Below are 21,435 nucleotides of genomic sequence, written 5' to 3' on the forward strand. Positions count from 1 at the left end.
TTGAGTTACACGCTGCCCCGTTGGTTGACGATACCCCCTCTGCCTTTTACAACTGAGGATTAAAAACGAAAGTTCTCCATCTAATATGTTTAGGTCTTTTACTTACAGTACAGATTGCTGCTATGAACGGAGCCTTGTATTCACACCTGCACCATGAGAATAAAACAAATCAGCCTTAAACAGAACCTCACATTCTTGACGATGTTTAAAGTATAACACCAGGACGTCTTCACATACGCGCTAAGTCTCCACCCTCAGCATATGAACAGGATTGTTTATGGTTTAAACAGGTTTTCACCGTGTTTCACAAAGATCACACAAAACACTGAAGATGAAAAGACACAGCACTTACATATTCGAGGTGTGTGGCTGCGCAGTGCCTGCATTATTTACACATCTTGCCTGGTGACTGACAAGGAATCCAAAAGAATGCAGTCTTGATGCCACTGCCTTTTACTGCAGTTGTTAACAGTTCCCCGTCTGCCACTTTATCCCTCCTGTGGCGCTGTTAGCACCTACAGCAGCACAGTCTGCAGTCCTCTGTCTAAATCGAGCCTTGCTCTAAAGCGACTGTGAGAAATCCTTCTTAAGACTCTAATGCAGTTAATGACTTTCAGTACATATAAGAATGCACCAACTTCTGATCTCACAGGATGATTTAAAGTATCTACTTAATACCAGTCCTTTAGAAATACTCACTTGGAGGCATATATATCAGGTAGGAATGACCTGAAACCACAGAACATTGATCGTTTCAGTTAAAAACATTATACAAATTATTTTGTGATTCAAATTTTTTTCCTAGAAGGCCTAGAGAATCCCACAGTTTCAAAATGACACTAGCTGCATTATATCCATCATCAGAGCCGACGGAGGTTTACATTATCCTCGTATGCACTAACGCCAAGCAGGTTAGCTGAGCATGGAGGTGGCAGGAGTGGTCCTGTTCCATTTGCAGACATTAGCACAGAGAGATTAATTTGTCCCCTTCCATTAGGCGGGAAAGCAGCCGTCATGGGTGTTCAATTATCCCTTAACAAAAAGAGAAATAGACAAACACAGCAGCCTTTTTAAGTAATAAGCACCATGCAAGTGCATGCGTTGCATCATATGGATGCATATATGTGTGTAGGGGAATTGTTTGCATCTAGAAGCTGGAAGGAGTGCAAAGGGTCAGGTGTGTTTTCCACAGCGCCTGACGGCTAATTACCGGCAAAGTCTGCAATTTCTACGCCTAATATTCAGCTACTCAGCGCTGAAACAGAGCAAAAGAGACGACATGAGAGGGGGAAAAAAAGAGGGATAAAGAGAGGAAGACAGATAAAGGTTGTTGTTTTGTTTAGACTTGCTGTCTTCCTGCCGCTCTCTCCTCCTTTGTGAAGATTTCGACTTCATTAGAATTATAATGAACATCAGCGAGGCTTCCTGAAATATTTTTGGCTCCTTGAAAATAAATGAATACACAAGCAAATCAATTCAAATCTGCCCATTATGCCTGTTTTCTGGGTCGTATAAAACATGCATAATGGGCCACAGTATAAGTCGCGTAGCGATGTATGTTGCGGGAGGCCGTGATAATAAGCTAACATTAGAGGATCATTTGTCATCATTTCCCAGAATCGTTACATATTCCAGAATCAATTTCATCTGCGCGGTGACACTGACGAGCTCGTGACGGCGTATTGACGGACGAAGACGCACATCGGGATGTTACGGTGGCAGAGCTAACCGTACGGCAGAGTCATGTGGAATACTGGTATGTTTTTTGTGTTTGTGTGCGTGTGTGTGTGTGCGTGTGCTTGTGTGTTTCGCTGTCGTGCTCCGCCGGTGTGATGATGTTGCTGTGTAGTGAGACTCGCTAATTGGCTCACCTGTCTCTCAGCCATCTGGAGCCTCTCAAAAAAGAGGAAAAAAAAAAGTCACACTGAGTTCCCCCAACATCACACACACACACACACACACTTAAAGGCATGCATATGTGCCTTAGCAGAGAAAAAGACAAATGTGGGAACGTGCAAACAAGCGAATGAAAATGGAAAAGGAAAGTAAAAGCAAATCTAAAGATATTTTTCCCCCAGATCGCAATCTTGTAACTGAATCATTACTGCGCTTGAAGAACTAATTTCAGAAAGATCAACACCACCACCACAACAAAAACTGTTTCTTTATAACGTGCTACAGTAATCATTCAAAACAAAATTAATGTGATAATGATTAATTATGGCAACAGCATTGTGTGCACTGGGTAGAAGTTGCTAATAAAAGAGCGCACTTGCAATCAGGACTCGATTGAAATGAATGTACAATCATAACAGCCGTATATTCTTATTGTTTTAGGAAATCACTGCAATGCAAAGAAGACACGCCCACGAGTTCAGCTTCTCCCCGTCTCAGCGAGGGAGCGTCAGCTGGAAGAAGGAACTCCACTCCAGCATCCTAGAAAACCCCGGGGCACAACGCTCTGACTGCATGTGTGTGTGTGAGTGTGTTCAGACGAATCTGCTTTAATACCTAGTCGTGTTCTGGATTGATTAAAAAGCAGCAATAACACCGAAAAATATATTTTCCGATCAACTATTCAATATGATCCAACTTTTTCAGGGGATAAACTAGTAAATTATAAAATAATGATAATAAAAAGATGAAAATGTAGTTCCCATGAAACAAAACAAATGTACCAAAAATACAATATTAAAACAAACATACCACGTGTTAAAAAAGTAAATAAGTAAAGGCATCCGAAAATCATTTAGGAATAGAAAATCAGTAAAAAATGATTGTGTTATATGGCTGTGTTCAACACTATACACTATTCGATGCTTGATTAAACAAAAATAACAAAATGGAAGAACAAAAGCTTGTAATTATATGTTCAAATATAGAAACAGTTACAATGATACTTAAAATATTTAATAGAAAAAACGAAGTAATGATGTGCGTGTGTGTGTGTGTGTGTGTGTGTGTGTGTGAGAGAGAGAGAGTTTTATTCTCTCAGTGCTCTGTGTGTTCCAGGTCAATGGTCTAGATCACACATACAGAAGTCAGTCCCTCCTGGACCACTGTATGTTCACCTGCCACCCAGGCTGTCTGTGTGTGTGTGTGTGTGTGTGTGTGTGTGTGTGTTTTATCCAGAAATTGAACCCCTGTGTCACTCAAAAAAAAAAAAAAAACTCTCTTGAGAGAGCAGAGAGACAGATTGTGGGGAAGCGAAGGAAGAAAAGATATAAGAGTACGTCCAGCTCTCTGCACACAGACCCCCCTCTCCTCTCTCTCTCCTCCCCGTCATTAGCAATTCTTCATAATTCATGTGTTTGGATGAAAAATGGATGAACAGCGAGCGTGACACCGGCATAGCCTCCGACAATTAAAATCCCAATAAGAATTAAACAACTGCTGCAACAGTTTCACTCTTTTTTTCTCCTTTGGCCACTTGTAACCACCTGATTAGCATCCACTCTTTCGTCACATGATGGCACCTAAGGTAAGCTGAAAGCCACAAAAAGGGGTAGCAGAAGGACCCAGCGCTGATATTTGGTCGCACATTCTGAACACGCCAAGAAGAAAAGAAGTTTTTGAAAGATGATCGAGATGACAGAGGCGAGATAAACCCGGATCCTGTCCTTTCCGACACGCCACGCTGCTACTTGACAAGAGAGAGAGGCCTGTGTTTGTTGCGTTATTAAAAATTGGAGTCATTGCCCTTATTGACGAAATGCAAACGTTCTGGCACAAAAAGTGGGGTTAAAAAATGAAATGACCGGGAGTGCTTTCAGGAATCTGCCACGCTGCAGCTCCTGCTGGACGTTTTCTCACTGGGGGACAAATTAAAGCTCAGGAAGGAGCCTTTAACACCGACGACTGTCACTGCACAGGAGAGCGGATACTCCAGCCCGTGTCTTCTGACTGCCAGTTCCTGTCTCATAAATATTCAGATGTGGGAATACTTGGGAAGGTGGGGCCAGGAGCGCCGCATCAGGCAGTCTCCGTAGCGAGTGGTGGGGGGAGACCGCTGTTGTCATGTGGCAACCGGGGAGGCAATAACGGACGCAGCGTACCGGGACGCCACATTGTGTGAATCCCTGTAATTACAGTCTCTGCTGTCTGTGTGGGTCTGGCTCTGTAAACAGGAAGTGTGAGTGCATTTGTGCGTGTCACGTGCACCTGCAGCCCTCATGCCAAAGAGGAACTTGAGGCCTTCGGAGAGCTGTTGTATCTGTTCCACTCGTGAGCTTATGCTATTCATACACTAATCAGCACTTGTTTACCACAATTGGTGCGTTTTTTTTGACGTGTGTGAGCTCGCTGCTGGCACGCACGTGTGTGTGTGTATGGGTGTGTATGTTTGTGTGTGTGTGTGCGCAGCGTTCCTCGCCATCTCAGGAGGTCATGTCAGAGCCAATAGTGGGTTTGCGGCTCATAATGACCGATGCTGAAAGGCATCCGTGGAGCCATGCCTGCTAATTATCAGCTGTGTGCCTTCAAAGAACATTATCAGGACAAAGACCTGCAATTATACACACTCATGCACACAATCCCTCCACACCCTTTATCACCCCCGTTTCCGGCATCAGCTCTTCCTCCTCCCGAACTGTCTTGTCTTGATTGCAGTTCTCCTCTTTCTTTTTTTTTTTAAACTCTTCTCCACACCGCTCTCTCATTTACTCCCTACGACTCCCATGGTCCTCTTTTTCTCTGTCCCTGCTTCATCCTTCCAGCCTGTTTTCATTTCCTGTAGTCCCTTTATCTATCCCTATCCTCCCAATTCCAATCCTATCCTCTCTTTCAGCTCCCTCGTGGCCACTTTTCCTATCTGTTTCTCCCCAACCCCTCTCACTCCTCCTCCGCCTCCTCTCCGTCTTCCATCCTTGCCCCAGCTCCTCTTCTTCTTCCTCCTGGCCCAAAACAGGCACTTAAATAACGAGCCGGGTGTCAGTCAAACCGCCAGAGAGCTTCATTAGAGGAGGAGAGCACACAGGATCAAATTATACGCCCAGTTCTCTTTTGTGTGATTGTGCGTGTATGTGTTTGTGTGTGTTTGCAGGGGATTGTGGGGGGTCGGCGGCAGTGATGGTGGTGGTGGTGGTAAAGGCACAGAGGAAGTAAACACACGTTCCGGAATGACGCAGCTGTGTGGCGGATTAGTGCCTAAGATAACACACACTGGTGCGTGTGTGTGTGAGAGCACATGCGACATGCGACAGTCACAGCCTCGCTTATTTTCTCCAATCAGAGAGAAAAACAAAAGCAAAGTATTTTGCCTAATTATTCACAGCCACAGCCGCCGTCGCTCGCTCTTCCTCCCGTGTTTTGCCTCTTTTCCGCCGGTGTCGCGTTCCAAGCCGGATCTTGTTTTTTTGATCTCAGCTGATTCACCTGCCGTGTTTGCCTGTCAGGAGCAGCTTTAGACTGATACTATTTAGAGACTGTAGTATTGAAAAATCAGCAGATGTAGAACTCATCATCGTGTAACAACATGCTATCCATTTTCTTGTCGCACTTCCAAAAGTACAAAACATTTATTTAGAGGTTAGCCTGGTTTACAAAAAACATTTATATATTTATATATATATATAAAAAATAAGAGTAATATTAAAATTATAGAGCCACTGGGTTACTTAAAGGACCACATCAGTGGTCTGACACGATTCAGTCCATTCAAATCGCATATTCTTTATATTACTGCTGAGTATTTTCCAAATATACTGCGAGTTTTTAAATGGATTTCTGACTTTCCAGGGAGCCATTAGATTCAGTTCATTTCACTACGGAGTAAAAAAAATCAGCTCACCGAGACTTAAAACTCACTAAGGATAGGTAATCCATCACAGCGAACATTTCATCACCTTCTATCTTTGTTGTTTTCTGCTTTATTATAAAGGGAAATAACTGCCTTTTTTTTTAAAGAAAAAGAGAGAAATCACATTTTCATCTCTACACAACATTTATCCTTCTTTATTGTTTGCCTGCTACAATGTATTTTTGCCTTTTCGGTTCATGAATGCAGTGGATTGTGATTCTGGAGTACCCTTCAACGCAGCGGTGACCGCACTTACAGCAGCACCTGCTGACGCATTATGGATCCTATAAATGTTTATGAGATGTGCTATTATTAGGGTCTTTGTTGGACAACCAGTCATTAACACCTGTAGTTCATAAATGTAATATTTACTGCGACAGAAAGCATTATCTCTGATTATAACTCAGGTCATAAAGCATTACAGGTGCATTAGAAATCTTTATGAGCTTAAAATGATTCAAACGGATAAAAACTTGCACCGGCTCGTCCACCCTCCGACCTCCCTCCATCTTGTAAGAAATGGGAGGGCGCTGATGGTTTTCAGGGCAAGATATTCATTCTTTTCCTGTTAACTAGGCCTCAGATGAGAAATAGGTAATGCTATTTTAAGATTGGCCCTTATTTAAACCTTCTTCTGCCCTCCCTCTCCCCTCTCTTGATCTGTCGTTCTGTCGCCGAAGGGTTTAGTTTAATGACCCTCTTTGGCCATAGATCTGAGGCACGTCACATCTCTGCCTTTTAATTTCCCCTTTCTCTCTTTTCCTTTACTTCTCTGTCTCTCTCTCTCAACCCACGACCTCATCTCATCTACCTTCTGTCCTTCTGCGGTCCCCCCCTTCCCCCCTTTTCACAACACCACTCCAGTGTTGATGCAGCCAGTGCTTGGCCTTAAGCCTGGAGATGGCATGCTTCATTGCAGATGAGGCCAAAGGAAGGCGAAGGAGTGAGGGGAAAAAGGAAAAGGAGAGGAGATGATGAAAAGATGTATTACAGTACCTTTGTATCGGTCCAGAGAGGTCACTGGCGTCCTGCCTGCAGACAAAGACAAAAGATTGTTGAACAGCTGTAAAGAGAATAAAAATTTTTTACCTAATGATTTGTAAAAAGACAAATCGAATATAATTTGTGTCCAAACAGAGATGCTGACAAATGTAAGCGTCTATTCCCTCAAACTAAAAGCCTTTTTTCTCTCATTTTAAGTTGCCAGCATGATAAGAAATTTCTACCAAGATATTTAACAGCAGGCACTGAGCGTTTAATTCAGGGCACCCTTCAGTCAGTATTTTTCTGCTCGCTGGACTTCAGGGCTGCCCAGAATTTCTAGGCACAGCTGGCAGATTTCCGGAGTTCATATCTCTGCTATTTGCCGATGAGGTCCTGGTGGCTTCATCAAGCGGTGACCTCCAACTATCACAGAGGCCCACTGCAGTCAAGCATAAAGCGGATGGTAGGAGAATTAGCACCTTAAATTCTGAGGTTACGGTTCTTAACCGGGGGGGAAAAAGAACTGATTGCCCTCAAATTCGGAGAGTAGAGCAGGAGTTGCAAAGCTTGAAGGTGAGGCTTTTGATTTTCTGACTGAGCTAAATTCCCTTCATCACCTATGGCCACGAACTGTGTGCTGTCGCCAAAAGAATACGATTCCGGGTACAAGTGGGAAAAAATGAACTTTGTTCTGGGCTTTCTGGGCATGGTTCGTTAGCAAACGTTCACAAGAGGACCCGGAGACTGGCGGGTGGGCGGAGAAACAAGGACGTTTAATAAAGACTTAGAGTTCAACAAAGGGTGCTACAGAGTGTAACAGGTGAACCCGACAGGTGAGTTAACTTACACTGACGAAGGCAAAAAAACGGAACAAGAACGGGGAAATGAAACACACAAAAGCACGCTCAAATAAAAGAAGAAACAAATCAAACAAAAACAGTCAGGTAAAGAGCGGGGGACTACAGAAGGCAGGGAAATTGAAAACTACGACTGTGGAGGTTTGGAGTTATGACTGGGATGCCTGATGATCTTCTCCACAGCAGGTGACTCGGCGTTTAGGGAAACACCTGAGCAGACCCAGGACACGCTACAAAGAATTTCCCTCCAGTGATTGCTTGAGAGAGGGAAATACAAGCAGTTTTGACTTAACTGCAGAGAACTAGAAGCAGATAAACAGTAGAAAAATGTATACATTGATGCAGGATAGAATCTTAATAGAGCTACATATAAACATCATATCAGTGCACATCTCCAGTATGCTTTACAGCTCCAACCTGTTTCCAGTCATGAAACAATTTCCCACTATAGAGTAACCCCCTCCCTATAACTTCAAAATAAAATTATCCAACAAACATTAAGATTTACTGTGAGAGACGTTTCGGTATGCTCAAACAGTTACTGTATCTCTTGCAGCACACAGCGGCATCCAGCAAAGGTTATCATCTCACTCGGGTTTTCCGTAAATGTTCCCAGGCTGCGGTTGCATCATTTGTAGGTGATTTCCTGTTAAGTTCTACCTGTTTTCAAAGCAAATACATGCGGCTGCAGCTTTAAGCTACTTTTTAACCCTGGAGCTAAAACAGTCCATCACCAATGAAGGCAGCGTTTCTGGAAACCACTTAAGATACTGGCAAACTAAATCCACAAAGAAGCACACCCCCACTGAGCCATCTAAATAGTAAATTGGTCTAGTCTGTCCTTGGGAACAGCAGAGAAACTTGCTCGTTCCACTGGGTTTTCTCCATAATTCCCTGCTGCTTCCTCTTTTTCTCTCCTTCCCTTTTTGTTTTATCCCTTCCTCCAATTCTCTGTTCCTCTTCCACTGCATGTAAATAAATTGGTCCCCAGGCCCCACCACTAGACACTGTATGCATGTGTGTGTGTGTGTGTGTGAGCGAGCCAGCATTACACTCAGTGCAATACAGACACGCACAAGCAGACACAAGCAACCCTCCAGAGCTCAGACGCACCGAATTAGTCCGGGTTTTATGTCACAGAGGTAAATAAAATAATAATGAATTAACACAATGCTATCATTAATAAACTTTGTGTGTGTGTGTGTGTGTGTGTGTGGAGGTGGGAGGTGAGACCAAGTGTGTTATGATGAAATGCTGGGGAAAAAACTCCTCCTCAACACAGTGGCCAATCACCGCTATCACTACTCTTTGCATTTCAAAGACGCACTCTTGTCCGTTTCATCTCCACAGAACCACAAAACGCTCATCTGTTATCCTGCTACACACACACACACGATAGCCACCTCCGCTTCAGTCCATTTTCCCAGTGCCATGAATTATGAAAAAGGGTAAATGGAACATCAGATACACACAGCCTGCACTTACAAGTACACACACCACATACACACAGATGCAAATAAGACACAACTAAACTACTACGCACAAAACTCGACCAGGGCTCTTATATTTTGAAATCTACATACATATATAACCTCCAAACGTTTACACTCCATGGTTCTTATTACTTATTAACTCGCATATTACAGCTCGATGTTAAAACATGCTTCGCAACTTAGACATTACAGAAAAAGTCATCCAGTTATAAAGACTCTAATTAAACTTAATAACAGTAAGTTCAATTAAAGTATGATGACACTAAAAGCACAGTCAAGCAACTAAGAGTTCCTCTCACTTAGTCCATATCCAGCTGGGAAGCAAAAACCAAAACAGGATAAAGCAGACGGGTCTTGCATGCTTTAATTATAAGACTCGTGCTTAAACTTCATTGACACTCAGTATGTGTCTAGAAAAGTTTAAGAAACCTTTATCAGGGTTTCTGCATCAATAAGAGGCGGTCTAGCCTTTATTTGAGTCTCAGTTTTATAAGAACACAATCTAGATGGAATTAATAACACATAATAGTGGTAATTCTTACATCTATCAAAGTCATTGAGCAATTAATCACATAGCTAGCTGGAAAAAGTACGTGAAGTCTAATCTAGTAACTCCTCCATCTGATGTTGTCTTTAGTTGCCTCTGAGACTTGAAAAATGATGAAAGACGACTTTTGGATCATTCAGAATTTTTATACCAACAGTGATATTTGGTGATTTTACAATCCAATATTCCAAAATATCGGCCAGTAATTTTTTTTTTTTCAGATACGCGAACCATAGATTTTTCTGACTTTTTTTCTACTTAGTTACTTAATACCATTTACAGTCTGAGACTTTGCTTGGATCAGCTAATTAATCTGTAGCTTCCCAACGTGTCACCAACAGGAAAGTTGCAGAGTGCCCTCTGGTGGACAAACTATGCAATGTCAAGACACCGTCAATGCTCGTAAATGGCGATTAAGCTAAACACAGACATCCACAGATTGGCAAATGGCTAATATGTGGCTCAATTGTTCAGTGGCTGCAAGGCATCCAGGATCTGAGACACCGAAGCAGCCTTAACCATGATGCATCCTCCACTATGCTTCAAATCTGTGAAAAACATTGACATTGTTGCAGGCTTCCACCTCCATGTATCCCTATTATGTTTCTTCTGAGATCCTATGTAAGTAATTATTGAGCCACCATTTCCAGTAACCACCTTTTAAGAAAGCAGCTGAGTTTTTCAGTAATGTAACTTTGCATGCATTTATTTTAAGGGATTGGAGTGCCAGTTTCTGCTCTTTAAGGAGCGCCTGACTCCAAGTAGTCTTTAAAGAAGTTACTTTACTTTCAAGTTTGGACTGTGTATGATTACTACAGCTTTTTGTTTGTTACTAGAGTTCTGTCACTTGTTGTTAGTTTTATATATATTCCCTCTAAAAGGGAAATGCACTCTCTTTTGAGACATTTCCTTGAAACAAATATCATACACTGATTATGATTAAGTCCCTGCCAATTTCATCAGGATGGAATTAAAACACAAAAAATCCACAGGTGTTAGAACTGGTGGATATAGAAGCTTTATATTTCTGACTTCAGTGTTTAGTGTTTCAAGGTGTTTCTGAAAGTTCTTTTCTAGTGTATTGTATATTTTGCCGAGCACTCATTAGCCTTGTTTTTGCAATGATGCTCCAGGGTCCACTGCTAACTAAGTGTGGTCTCTGCTGAGACTGTGGAGATAGAAACTTTGAGGAGAGTCTGTCAAACAGGAACAGCGTGACTTCAAGCTATCTACTGGCAACGTGAAGAAGTTGGGGACAGGAAACAACATTAAGTATTAGGGCTGGGTATCGTCACTGATTTCTAGAATCGATTCAATTCCGATTCACAAGGTCCCGAATCGATTCGATCCACGATTCGATTTAATTCGATTCGATTCGATTCACTGTGATTTGAATCTGGGAAATTTTGACAGTCAGAAATATTATAATTCAGATCAGTACATTTACATATTTTTGTATCTATAAAAAGGAAGCTGACACACGCAAGACTTTATCAAAGGTGTAAGCATCACAGCAGATGCCTTTGTGTCAAAGTAGCTGAGGATAAAACACAGAAAAACATGAATTTGAAGTTACAGCGGTTTTTTGCATAATTTTAAAAAGTTTAAATTTGTTCAGTATTGAACGGCAGAAATTAGGTTTTCTTTTCAGAAGTATATAAAACGAAAAAAAAAAACGTCGGCTGACAGCGCTGTAAACAACGGTAGACTTGTGCGTAACAAGCAAGCGAATAATGCAGAAAACAGTACAGAGAGAGGGGGGAGAGAGGGAGAGAGAGAGCGCGAGCACGCGAGAGAGAGCTGTGCATCGTGGTCGAAGCAAAACAATAAAAGTAAGAGTGAATACATGACGATGTTTATGTGACGCGTAGTTTGGATCTTCTTTTGCTGCTGTTTTCAGCCCCGACCGTGAGAAAGGCGACATCTAACTGATTCTGATCTGCGGGTTGCGCTGTGTGTTTACGTCTTTGTGCAGAATCCGTGTTCCTGCTCTCATTTACTGTCTTAGCTGTTTGGTGGTTGTTGAAATTTTGTGAGATTTCACCAGAGATTCTGGCATTTCGGGCAAAATAAATTTATATTAAAAAATCGATTCAGGATTTTAATGAATCGATTTTACGTTATCCAAGCCAGAATCGATTTTAATCGATAAATCGATTATAAAAACCCACCCCTATTAAGTATCCCTTGGCTGAATTATTCACATTTGTTAATGTTGAAATTTCAGATTACTACTTGAAAACTTTTCAAAATTCTTACTACAAGAGTGTTATTTCAGCATAAGTGGCCATTTTAGGCCTGGATAGTATTTTAACCTTTCATCGTTTTCCAGCACACTGACTGACTCACACCAGAATTTTATTAGCTGCCCCATTACAGAGCTATTAATAGAATAGCTCTCTAAAATCTCTCTGCAGAAAACAAACACGACAAGAAGCTTTAGGCTTGATTTTTTTGGAAATGCTTGTGCCCTTTGCTGGTCTACATAAGTCAACCTGACAAAATTTGGGTCAGAATTGATCACTGGGATGGAAACAGATGGGAAAACAGTGTCCAGGTGGAAAAAAGCCAGACTCATACTTAATGACAGACAGCTTTTTGGCAATGTATGTGAACCCACGCACAAACTCCTGCAGACCTCACGCAGCTGAGGGCCTGGCAGAGACATAAAACAAAGCTGAAAACTTGAGGGGCTTCCTGGGCATCAGCGGACAAGGCGACGCAAAGACAGAGCAGGTGGCAAGACCTGGCACGTGCCATGGGATACTGGGAGACACTGTGATTACCAGAAGATGTGTTGCACACATAGCACACACCGCTACACACTGCTTCTGCATTAGTGCTGTGTGAAGAGAGACAGTATGAGCCATTTAACAAACCTATTGAACAGCATCAAACATTCAGTATTTCTCAAACAGCCACACAGTAAAATACAGCCTGATTCAGAAGTACTTGCAAACACATTCTAAGTCCAAGGCAGCATCTTGAAATGCATTCAGTTGAAAGCCCCCAAAATACTTAAGCCACAGTCATACAAATCACAGAATGACCATTGTGAGGGCACCCATTGTGCTCCAATGTGAACTTTTTGGCAGTTCCCTCAACATGTCTGGCATGTTGAGGGTGGGCCTGACTCTGGTAGTAACCAGAGCTTTAATGATTGGTAGCGATTACGATTATGATTGGTAGCGACTTGCCAATCATAAATGCCTCTTTTCCACTAGTACCTACTTGACTCGACTCTACCCAGTTTGGGTCATTTTCACCTTAATGTGGGTGGGGTCATTATAGCAACATTGCCAAAAGTCCCGTAACATAATTTGTATGCAAAAGAAACACAACACAATAACGGATGATATACATGCTGCTCAGTCTACACCTTTTCGTCAGACTCGGGGACTGCCAGACTCATTTTCGTCATTCGGTCATCCTCCTTTCAAAAATGGCAGTTTCAATTTTTGTTAAGAAGTCACTCTCATGACTCATTGAGTGATGCCACTGACTGGCCAATTGCTGGCAGTGCAGTCTGTTGACACGGACTCAGCTTGCTTTGAACTCCGGCAGAGCAGGTGCTAAAAAAAAGTACCCAGTACCAGGTAAAACCTGGTACCAGTGGAAAGAGTGGAAAGAGGTAAAAGTAGCCCATAACTAAAGCACACCCGGTTCTAAATGTAATCCTAATGTTCAAAGCCAAGACATATTGTGTTAAATGAAACTCTAAAGCACACACAGAGGCCTTAAACTCACCAGGAAAGTTAATTTTCTCATGGACTTCTATACAATCTGACTTCTACTGCCAACCAAATGAGTCTCACCCTACTGGCTGCTGGAAAGAATGCAGCTATGTGGCATTTGTGCATTGACTTTCCTTCTTAGGTCCCACAGTCACATCTATATTTTATGGAGATTCAATAAAAATAAATCCAACCATTTAAAAAGCTAAAACAAGAGAATAGTTGGCATTTCAGCTTGATAGATTTAAAAAGAAATCTTTAATCTATTATCAGATTTGTTGTCAGTTACCTTTGCGCCGACTGTCTCATTAGCAGTTGTAAGACTACAGTAAATCAATTTGATATTTGCTTGTTCTAAAAGCCCCAGGAGGATCTCTAGCTGTCTCTTGTTTTTCTCCCCTGCTTCATCCTCCTCTCAGCAGCCCATCTGTGTCATCCTAACACTTTCCATTTTAACGCTTCTCTCCTTCTCACCTGCCATCGTGCATTTCACATATACCCGCTTCACAAGCTGTACCCACAATCCCTAGCCAATCAACACACCCCTAACACACATCTTTAAACACTGATAAATGCATTCCCACACTTGACTTTCACACTTTCCTAAGGCTTCGCACTTTATTCATCATCTTAATCTTATCTCCATCGCCGGTGTGTGTGTGTAAGTCTTGAAGTGTGTGTTGCGTCTGTTTCTAAGTCAGCCATTGTCACTCTGAAAAACAGTGCCAGGTCTTAAGATGATGTCAGATACAGGCTGCTGGCCTGTCTCCAGATGGATCTTAACTCTCCCACTGGAGGATGAGCCGGGTAGATGGCCGTGCCAAAGTGCCAAAGGGGGAAGGGGACTGGATGGCATCAAGACCTGAGCAACACCAATGAAATGCTGTTTCATTAATCATAGTCTGACTGACGCTGCATTCAGGTGTGTCCAGAATAGCACAAATAAAGGGTTAATAAAAACACTGATCCTGATTCTAGTGTCTTATTGTGTGTGGAACTGTTTAAAACAATGGATTTTGAGTTGATCAAGAAATATTCCCCTCAAAACTGTAAAGCTGAATGGTTTCTTCCTTTTAACGACACTTGAATTAAAAGGCTTCAAAGAAAGAAGTACTGCGTCCAAAGAAACTACTCCTCCTTCTTAATCCAGTCCTCTGTTGTCCATCTGTACCCCCAGTATGTTCCAAGAAAATCATATTTCTGGCTAAACGTACCGCTTCTGATTCATGCTATCACACTCCTAAAAATCCCTGAAATGCTGGAAGAAGCATAGCATTCAACCATATTTTGGCAAAACTAATCTGTTTGAAGATTTTGAGCATGTGGACGGACAATGTAGATGCTGGCTGAACAGCAGGAGTGGTTTGAGAAGGTCTGTGAATATTTCATTACAATATTTTACCATAAAAAAAACAACAATCCATAGTCAAAACTGGAACTGACCGATGACACCATTCCAGCAATGAATGGAAATGATAAATCTTTTAGAATCGCCAAAATAAAAGGATGGGACATTTGATAGTTCCAAAAGCATACTTTTTATACTATTGTCTGGGTAAACTAATTTAAAGATTTGAATGAAAATGCAAAGTTAACGTCTAAAGATATTTCAGGAAATATCTGATCATCCTGACAGATTTGGGGCAATACATCACCATAACACAGATTTATGTACTGAAAAACAAGGTTATGCCCTGAACCCCTGACAATAAAACTAGTTATGTGTGGTTACTGTAACATAAAAAGAATGCTTTTGTTTCTCACATTTGACAGAAAAATCTTTACCACGTGCATTTCCTTTAAAACTTTAAAAGGGTAGTGAGATACACTGTATTTATCTTCTTTAATATACATCTAAAGAGATGAATAGCTCATGGATTCAACACAAACAGTCTCACATATGTAATGTGCTGTTTGTTAAAGAAATTATAATACCCTGTTATACCTCAGTACATCACCAGAAGGGTTCTCTGTCATTCCCAGTCCTCCCTACAACACCTGTTCTGGCTCTATATAAGGTGGGGGAGCTTCTCATGAGAAAAAGTTCAACACTAAGGTCATGGTCCTGAAGAAGCTGAGAGCAGAGGCTGGCAGATTAAAAGGACATACGGTACTGCAGCAGGGACTGTTGGGACAAGACCTGGCAGTACAGAGTCATGAGAAAGTGGTGTACATGGGGGCAGTCGGTACGCTAAGCTTAAGGCCAGCATGATGATGTCAGCTATTCTTTCAGTTTTATTGGCCAATTTCAGACACAGGACAGTAAATAAGCACATGGCCCCTAAACATACACATAAAAGACATGAGGAACTTTTTTCCAAATGAACTTTGTTCCCCTGTTGAGGAAGAGCAGAGGATGTAGATACTGCCAGGCTTGGTGATAACAAAGTAGACATGCTAGTATTTGATTCGATCGTAGAACTCTCAATGGAAAGTGTTAATTGAGATTTGAATTTCAGTAGCTGGACTACACCCCACAGACTTCCCTTTCAGTCATATGCCTATAAATGCCTACTTGCACCACACACCCATTCGTTCTCCTTTCTGTGCCCCACTTCCAGCCTCTCTGAAAGGTTTTAAGGGACTCTCTCAGCGAGGCCTTTCCAAAATCTCAGTCTATGGCCTAGCTTCTTGCTTCATTATCAATAAACGTTTGTCATTTGCATTTAGGGTTGGGGACCTTAGTTTCACTTTTCAGACCCGGAAGCAACATCCACCTTTCATACAGGATATGAGAGAAATGTTTTGCAAACTCATTTAGCCTTTTTATCAGCTGCTGACAGTAAAAATTGCCGGTTTCTACTGTTTGAATGATTAGCTGCATTCTACAACCTTCAACTTGCCCAACAGAATTTACCAGAATCCTGCAATTACCACTTGTAGCCACAGGGGCTGCTGTTGCCACTGCTGAGCAGCAAATTCTGCACATTTTTGATTTAGCACATCATAATGGAGCTCTGGCATATAAAGGCAAATTACACTGTAACATACTGCAGTAAAACAGTGCACGTGTGTGCTGTTACAAAGGGTTTGAAACAAGTGCCCCAAGAGACTTCATTTACTGTGTGTGTGTGCACCTGTATTTATGAGTGTGTGTTGACAGGACTGCAAGCGCTCATGCATGCACGTGTGACATATTGAGGACATTTAAATGCAGCGAGAGAAACGACCTGAGTGGTAAAGGGTGAACAAAGGGAGAAGTGGCAGTAGTGTGTTAGGCCTCATTTACCTTGTGATAGTCAAAGGGTATGCAGGCAGGCTGGTTGTGGCACACACACATACACACACACACTTGCTGTATGTTAGTGTGTTGCCGCCTCAAACTGTACAGCAACTAAGGAGACTAAACTCAGTGAAGGAGAGGCTTCTGAATCATCCATCACGCTTCTGGGAGACAAGAGAAGACCTCCCCTCTTTTTGTCTCTCCCTCCTCCTCTTTAATAATAATCCCCCCACCTCACCCCACCTCTTCCCCCCCCACCCCCTCTCCATCTCTTCCCCCATTTAATAACAGCACAAGAGATCAGCTCCATTAGCCCGGACCTCCTCACACATGCAAATGAAGCCGGCGTTATGGAGGCATGCGTCACGCATTACTGATGCCACACTCCCCGACCCCATCGCTCCTCACAACAGAATAAAGGCTGCATACATGTGTGTGTGTGCTTGTGTGTGTGTCTCAGTGAGAGTGAGTGACTGGAAAAAAAAAGAGAGCGAGTGAGGGGGTGCATGTGTGTTACAACAGTGGTTAAATTGAGATGCATTAAGGTTTTGATTGGGGCGACGGACACAATGCTAGTATGTGTGGAGTCGAGCGCAAGGCCATTACCAGGTGGCCGGATGATAAGATGGTGCAAAGTGAACGTGGAAGGACGAAGGTTCCAGGAAATGGGAAAGAGGGGGGGAATTAGATGTGAGGAGGAGGCCTATATGAAGAACATTCAGTATAACAGCTAATTAAATCTACTTTTCCTTACTCAAAGCTTATACTTTTCATTAATTTAAAACATCTCACAGGTCTTCACTTCTATAGGTTGCTCTCTGGTTTTTATAAATACAACCATCTCACACCACTCCACACGGAGGGCATTTCAGCAAAGTTTTTCAGTGATCTGGCTCACACTCATCCACGTTAATCAGCACAACTGTAACTGCTAACCTAACAGCTTTCCCACCACACAAGCCATGAGCACTTAGCAGCAACTTAAAAGAGCTATTTTTAGGCTCCGTGCTATTTCACTTTGTTTTACACATGTAGCTGCAGTCGTGATGAATCCTACTGAGCTCACAACGTGGGTGACCTTTGCTCATCACGCTAATGCAGCACTCACCGCTGATGCACTTCCGAAGGTGCCGCTTTCACTACATCTTCAGTGCCAAGATGGGATTTTTGGACACACTTCTAGTTAATGAACCCAGTGACACTAAAGTTAACCAGGATTTCCACCACTGTATTAGAAACTGGGCAGCTCACCGATTCTAGTAACCGGAAAACCAGATGTTTTCAGACATGAGCTACAACCATCACTCGTTTTTGTGCCTAATTAAGGTAAGATAGCTAATTTAAAGTTTTTACACACAGAAAAACCGATCAGCTCATTTATTAGATTTATAAATTACTTTTAAAAAATGTAAAAAGAACCAAAGAAGCAAATGATACACTTTAATATTGTTTGACCTGTTCAGCTGGTATCCATTTACATTCACTAATTAGGTTATGCAAAATCATTCATGGCTGTATGCCTACTAGATTAACTGTGATTCGGTGCTCCCCCACAGGCACAACCTACATTATTTTCTCCTTAAGCTGAAAGTGGGAAATAAAGTCCCAGGTCTCTCTCTCTCTGCTTCTCTCACTCACCACACCAACAGGAGCATGTCTGTACAGAAGAAGAAGCAGAAGAAGAAGAAGAAGCAGAAGAAGAAGAAGGAGGAGGAGGAAGTTGCATCTATGGATAGAAAATGCTAACTTTAACTCAATCCAGGTTTTGTGTTTGCGTGAGATGTTACAATATGATTAGGTCACATTGAAAAAAATTCTAGATGTTGTCTCCTAACAACCAATACTAACTTATACTTGACAGAATTTTCCAGCCTTTTCATGTTGATATAATTAATCTGTAGATGTGTAGGCAGATGTGAGCCTGCCATGTGAAATATGTTACACATCAAAGCACATGACAAGTATTTCACATTTTGTCACAATTATACTTGTTTTGGGTGTAACACACTACAAGGTTAGGAGTTACTGTCATTTAATTACATGTACAATTAACATTACAGAGCAACTTGAAAGTATAATGAGTAGTGTGACGCATTTCTTTCATTTCATTATCATTTTTATACGGCTTGCAGTCACCTCAAGAAAACAGGTTACGCTAACGGTGGTTAAATGGGTAGTTAACCATTTCTTTTGAACGATTTTGAAGAAATTGCGTTCTTAGTTCTTGAAAATCCCCGCAGAGGCACTTGAGGTGTAGCATCAACCAACTGATGTGAGGTCTGAGTGGATGCATCAGTGCAGAGCTACACATTTGAGGAGCTTGAGGAAGCGAAACGAAATGGACACAAATATTTTTGAATGGAAGGTTATTTAAGAAAGTGCTACAAACGCTCTCCATTTATTGCAAGTCTCTGGTGTTCACTAAAAAAAATATAAGTGTTGACAAAGAGCATAATAAGGAACCTCAATCACGTCCTGCTACCTTGTTAGCCTTGACGGATATCCAACATAATTGAGCTGAAACGATGGTTTGTCATAATTGGAAATAATTAAAGGCTCTTTTGTGGCAATGCTGTATTACCTGAAGCTTTCATTAACAGCTTCAATACTAAGACCTTGCTTTTGTCCACTTGAGAAAGTGAAATCACTCACTTATGGTCTTTCAAAACTACAGATTCGATGAAAAAACTTCACTCTCCTAAACAATCATTCCTGGCAGTCGGTTGGCTGTTACTTAGCGCCAAGGCCCCGGTGACAAGGTGCCTCATAAAAGGCCACCATATCAGATCTATTGCTGTCCATGTGAATGTGGACCGATAAAAGAAGACGGGGAATAAATCAATATCACGAATGCCAGTTCATCAGATTGGAGGGTAGCTCAGACGGTGAAATGTCAAACACTAATCTCTTTAATAGTCTGATATTACATTTTAATCCCAGTCTGATTCCTTCACTCTTTCGTTCGGGCTGTCTGTCGATGCCTGCGAAGGAGGAAGGTGAGAGAGACAGTAAACAGAGAAAGAGAGGTTTCAAAACAGAGTTGAAATTGGGTGGATTAAAAAGACGGAAAGAGCAGATTCCAGACAGAGAGAAGAAAGGAAAAGAAAAACAGCAGAGGACGGGAAATGGTCGGTTTATGGAGCACTGTGGCACGCTGCCACTTCAGGTCTGAATTTACAGTGTGGGGCGATGGACTGTGAGAGACAGAGAGGCAATAAAGCGATGTCGATGAGAACTGAGGACAAATTGATATGATCATAACATGTCACATTAAAGACAGGCCTGCCATCCATCAATATGATAAAAGGCCTTGTTCATTCTAACACTAACACCACAGCCATTGATCTCAATGCTTCACTTAGCCAACCACTAACCATTTATGATAACTATCATTATGCAGTTACGAGGATGTTGATGATCTATCGGTCCATGCAGTCCACAACGACAAAGATAACCCTCACTAATCTGCTGCACTGGCAAGCCTGAATCATGGAGGGAAATTAGGTAGAAAAGAGAATAATTTCCCTCAATTCTTCTCAATTATGTCATAAAATAATGTGACGGTGATGAAATGACAAAGTAGGCGGAGGTGGCTGTTAATGGTGATTTAAAGAGAGAAGCCAACTTTTCCTTACACTGAGCTTACCGGAAAGATGGAGCGCTACTGAATTCAGAGAGACAGACAGCCAGAGCGAGAGAGGAAAAGCAGCATTGACGATAACACCAAACATGCTTTTAAATCACCCTTGAGCAAATCAGTAAATCAATATCAATTAGGCTGTGAAAGAGCCCAAATGGACAACTGGCTTTGTTTTAACTAATGAAGTCTGTGGAGAATCCAATCAGTCCTGCTACCCCTCTCTCACTCTCCGCTGCCACCCCCACTTCTCATTACCACCATGACAAGATGAAAATATGCACATGAACAAATACACAAATTCTGATGAACTTCGTGCTGCATATTTAAAACTACAATTTGTCGATATTAATGTTTTCTTAACAGCCTCACATTGACCAGCAACTATTATTGATTTCTTGGAGCGTATTATACGCTTTGAGTACTGAGTACCTATGTGCACAATCCAGGCTTCGCGCATGTCAATATCTTTGTGCATGTCAATATCTTGTCCAAAGGATTTCCATGTACAGTCATCAACAGTGCACAAATGTATGCACTACTTATTAGAGTTGGATGTCTCGAGACCGGTCTTGGTCTCGAGACCGGTCTCGAGACCACTTTTACGTGGTCTTGGTCTCATCTTGGTCTTGACGGACTTTTGTCTTGGTCTTGTCTTGGTCTCGACGGACTTTTGTCTTGGTCTCGGTCTTGGTCTCGACGGACTTTTGTCTTGGTCTCGGTCTTGGTCTCGCTGTCTCGGTCTTGCGCTCTCAAATCGACATAGTGTTCGGGAGATTTGGAGTCAACCATCAGCGGAGCGGGGGGTGTCTTACTGGGCTTAAGCCCGGGTCATTTTTTCAGAAGCATGGGGTTTTTTGGAGTGTAATTTGTTTGTTAGATGCCTGACTGACAACTGTATAAAACAAAAACAACACACGAAGCACAGAGCGCACCGTCGTAAATTCCCCCTGATTTTGGTATGATCCGAGCTTTGGCACTAGGCGACTGAGCACAGCACCCATGTGAGCGAGGGGGGAGAAGCTGCTGCCTGCGAGTTTGCTGCAGAGGAGAGCTTAAGTTTGACCAGGTACCAACGGAAATCATTTGTACTGAACTAATAATGTAAATATGACGGTGTATCACAAAAGATTGATATCAAACTGATCACTTGGTTGCGTTAC

At 42.1% G+C, this 21,435-nt stretch overlaps 1 protein-coding gene across 1 annotated transcript in view; it reads right to left on the reverse strand.

Moving 5' to 3' along the window:
- celf2 (cugbp, Elav-like family member 2) overlaps positions 1-21,435 on the reverse strand; it is a 241,817-nt gene that overhangs the window by 184,388 nt on the left and 35,994 nt on the right. The window contains exon 2 of the mRNA XM_085137087.1: positions 6,794-6,829. Coding sequence (XP_084993213.1) covers positions 6,794-6,829 — 36 coding nt within the window. The remainder of the gene's footprint in view (positions 1-6,793; positions 6,830-21,435) is intronic.

Source organism: Neolamprologus multifasciatus, chromosome 17, assembly GCF_963576455.1.
Source record: "Neolamprologus multifasciatus chromosome 17, fNeoMul1.2, whole genome shotgun sequence".
NCBI lineage: Eukaryota > Metazoa > Chordata > Actinopteri > Cichliformes > Cichlidae > Neolamprologus > Neolamprologus multifasciatus.